At 39.1% G+C, this 2461-nt stretch overlaps 1 protein-coding gene across 1 annotated transcript; it reads right to left on the reverse strand.

Annotated features, from left to right (window-relative positions):
* On the reverse strand, positions 1-1740 carry LOC131614241 (uncharacterized). The gene has a single exon (XM_058885857.1). It carries the CDS (start codon positions 1738-1740, stop codon positions 1-3), a length of 1740 nt encoding a protein of 579 aa, XP_058741840.1.
* Positions 1741-2461: the final 721 nt, after the last annotated feature.

Raw genomic sequence — 2461 nt, forward strand, 5'->3', positions numbered from 1 at the left:
CTATAGTAGTTTTACGTTGACTCCGTCAATGCATATCATGTTACAAATAATAAACAAGTCAAGAAACCGACAAAGATCATTTGACAAATGTACTTCACAAAGATAAATTAGACTATTACCCATGTTGACGAGTTTTTTACGTAGTTCCTTGTCTCTAATCGCACGCATAAAATTTTGCACGATATGCCTAATGCAGTAGACATGTGAAGACGGAGGATTTTGCCATCCATTTGCAGGATCATCATAGGCACTTTTAATCGATGGATGTCTGTATGATATTAGGCATAGATTGGGTTGGGGTGTCACGTGGCTTCTTAGATTGCGAAGGAAAAAACTCCAAGCATCCTTGGTTTCACCCTCGACAATAGCGAAAGCAATTGGAAAAACGTTACCATTCCCATGCTGCGCCACAGCCATCAACAATGTCCCTTTGTACCTTCCATACAACCATGTTCCGTCGACTTGAACAATTGGCTTGCAATAAGCAAAACCATGGATGCATGGTTGAAAAGCCCAAAATAGACGATGGAATATCATCTTATCACCCAACTGGCTGCCTTCGTTAGAAAATGCAGGTAACGTTTCCAAGTCTATTACCATTCCAGGCAGATGTGTTTTCATTACCAATAACCATTGTGGAAGGTCATTGTAAGATGTCTCCCAGTTTCCATACAAGGATTTTATGGCCTTTACCTTTGCAATCCACGCTTTCCTGTAAGATATATTATAACCATACTTTCCTGTTATATGAGAAATTATGAGCTTTACCTTAATTGATGGGTCGGTGTTAACCAGATCTCTGATGCAGTGAGAGACAATATCTGAGGTAAGTTGTCTATGGTCTTGCGACATTGAAGTGGTTGTGCAGACATGTGGTCCACTCAACTTACCTATCGTCCACTTGGAATTCTTCTTGCGAACTGATGCTCTACATTTGAATTGGCAAGTTGGATTCGTGCATTTGATGACATATCTGTTCTTATCAGATTTGTATACCCAATAATCAAGAATTTTGGTGATATGCCAATGTTGTATAACAGCAACGCATGCCTCCTTGTCTTCAAACTCCATTCCCTCATATAAATCAACATCACTATAGTTTGTTTTGTGCGAACCAAATATTGATTCAGACTGTGCCTCTTCTAAACAGATATTTCGCATGTGATCCGGTGGGGCGTACATGCTAATCGGTCGTGCAATTGTGGGCTGCGACGACACAAAAATATCAGGGTCATTGTCATCACCAAAAAGATCTTCATATTGCACTTCTTGTATTTCATCTTCACTGTACTCGTCCACTTGTTCGTTGGGTATAAATGGTTCGTTGTTTTGTGTTGGCTCTTCATCAGTGGGTTGGCTCAGACCGTATTGATGCGAATGCGACTCTTGCGATTGGTTAACTGCAGGACTAACAATGCGAACATAAAGCTCGACTGAGTCAAGAGGAGCAAACGAATTGTGACATTCGAACATCACTTTAACGCCATCGTCGTCTTCTATTTGTTTCATGACGTAAAAAATGTTACCGTTGTCTCCAGTAAATAACGCTAGTCGATAAATAATTTCACTTACAGGAAGTTGCAATTTTGATTCAATTCGTTCCTTCAAATGAATAAAATCGGCTCTACAATGCACTTTGAAACGTTTTGTTTCAGTATTGCTAAACGAAAAACCGTCAGTTAGATCGTTACTGATAACACCATTGTAATGCACTGAACAAATAATGTTTCTCTGAGCCATTCAGTTTTGATATAATTTTTCTCTGAACAAATAATTTTTCTATGTGTTTGAATGTGTGTTGCTATATATGTTTCAGTCAAAGTGGTATTTAAACTGTGCCAACCAAAAAATGGACACGTAGGGAATCCGTTCAGTCAAAGGACGAATCACGTTTCAGTCCAACCAGGGGTTGGCCGAACCACAAGGGAGTCCGTCCAGGGGTTGGCCGAACCCAAACATACTTGGTTGGCGTGCGTCCAAGGGTGGGACGGACCACAAGGGGGCACATTTTTCGTTGCATGCATGCATGCAATTGTCCCATCAACCAGTGTGCAATCCCATCATATAGTAGAAGCATGCAAGAGATTGTAATATATGTTGGATAATAGAATGCCCCATATATTGCATGCATTATACTTGTTAGTCCAATGGGTTATACAATACATTCACTTTGACTATAAATTCAACCTCTCATTATCACTCCAAACTCATCACATCTTCCAAATTTTAAAGTTGCATATTCATCTGAAACACACAATTTGTTTACCACGACCACAATCACACAACATGTCTGGTTTGCTTGCTTTGGGAGATAATCATAGAGGAACAAGGGAGAACGTGGCTGCATACGTACGTTTTATTACTAGTATTTCTTATATGTATTTTTCATAGTTTATTGTTTTTGTATACTAACAAAATGATATATTTTTTTTTGTATAGGATGAGTCTAAAAGGTTTAGAC

Source organism: Vicia villosa, linkage group LG6, assembly GCF_029867415.1.
Source record: "Vicia villosa cultivar HV-30 ecotype Madison, WI linkage group LG6, Vvil1.0, whole genome shotgun sequence".
Classification (NCBI taxonomy): Eukaryota; Viridiplantae; Streptophyta; class Magnoliopsida; order Fabales; family Fabaceae; genus Vicia; species Vicia villosa.

Excerpts from the sequence above, each read along its gene's own strand:
- LOC131614241 (XM_058885857.1), bottom strand. The coding sequence starts at position 1,740 with ATGGCTCAGAGAAACATTATTTGTTCAGTGCATTACAATGGTGTTATC.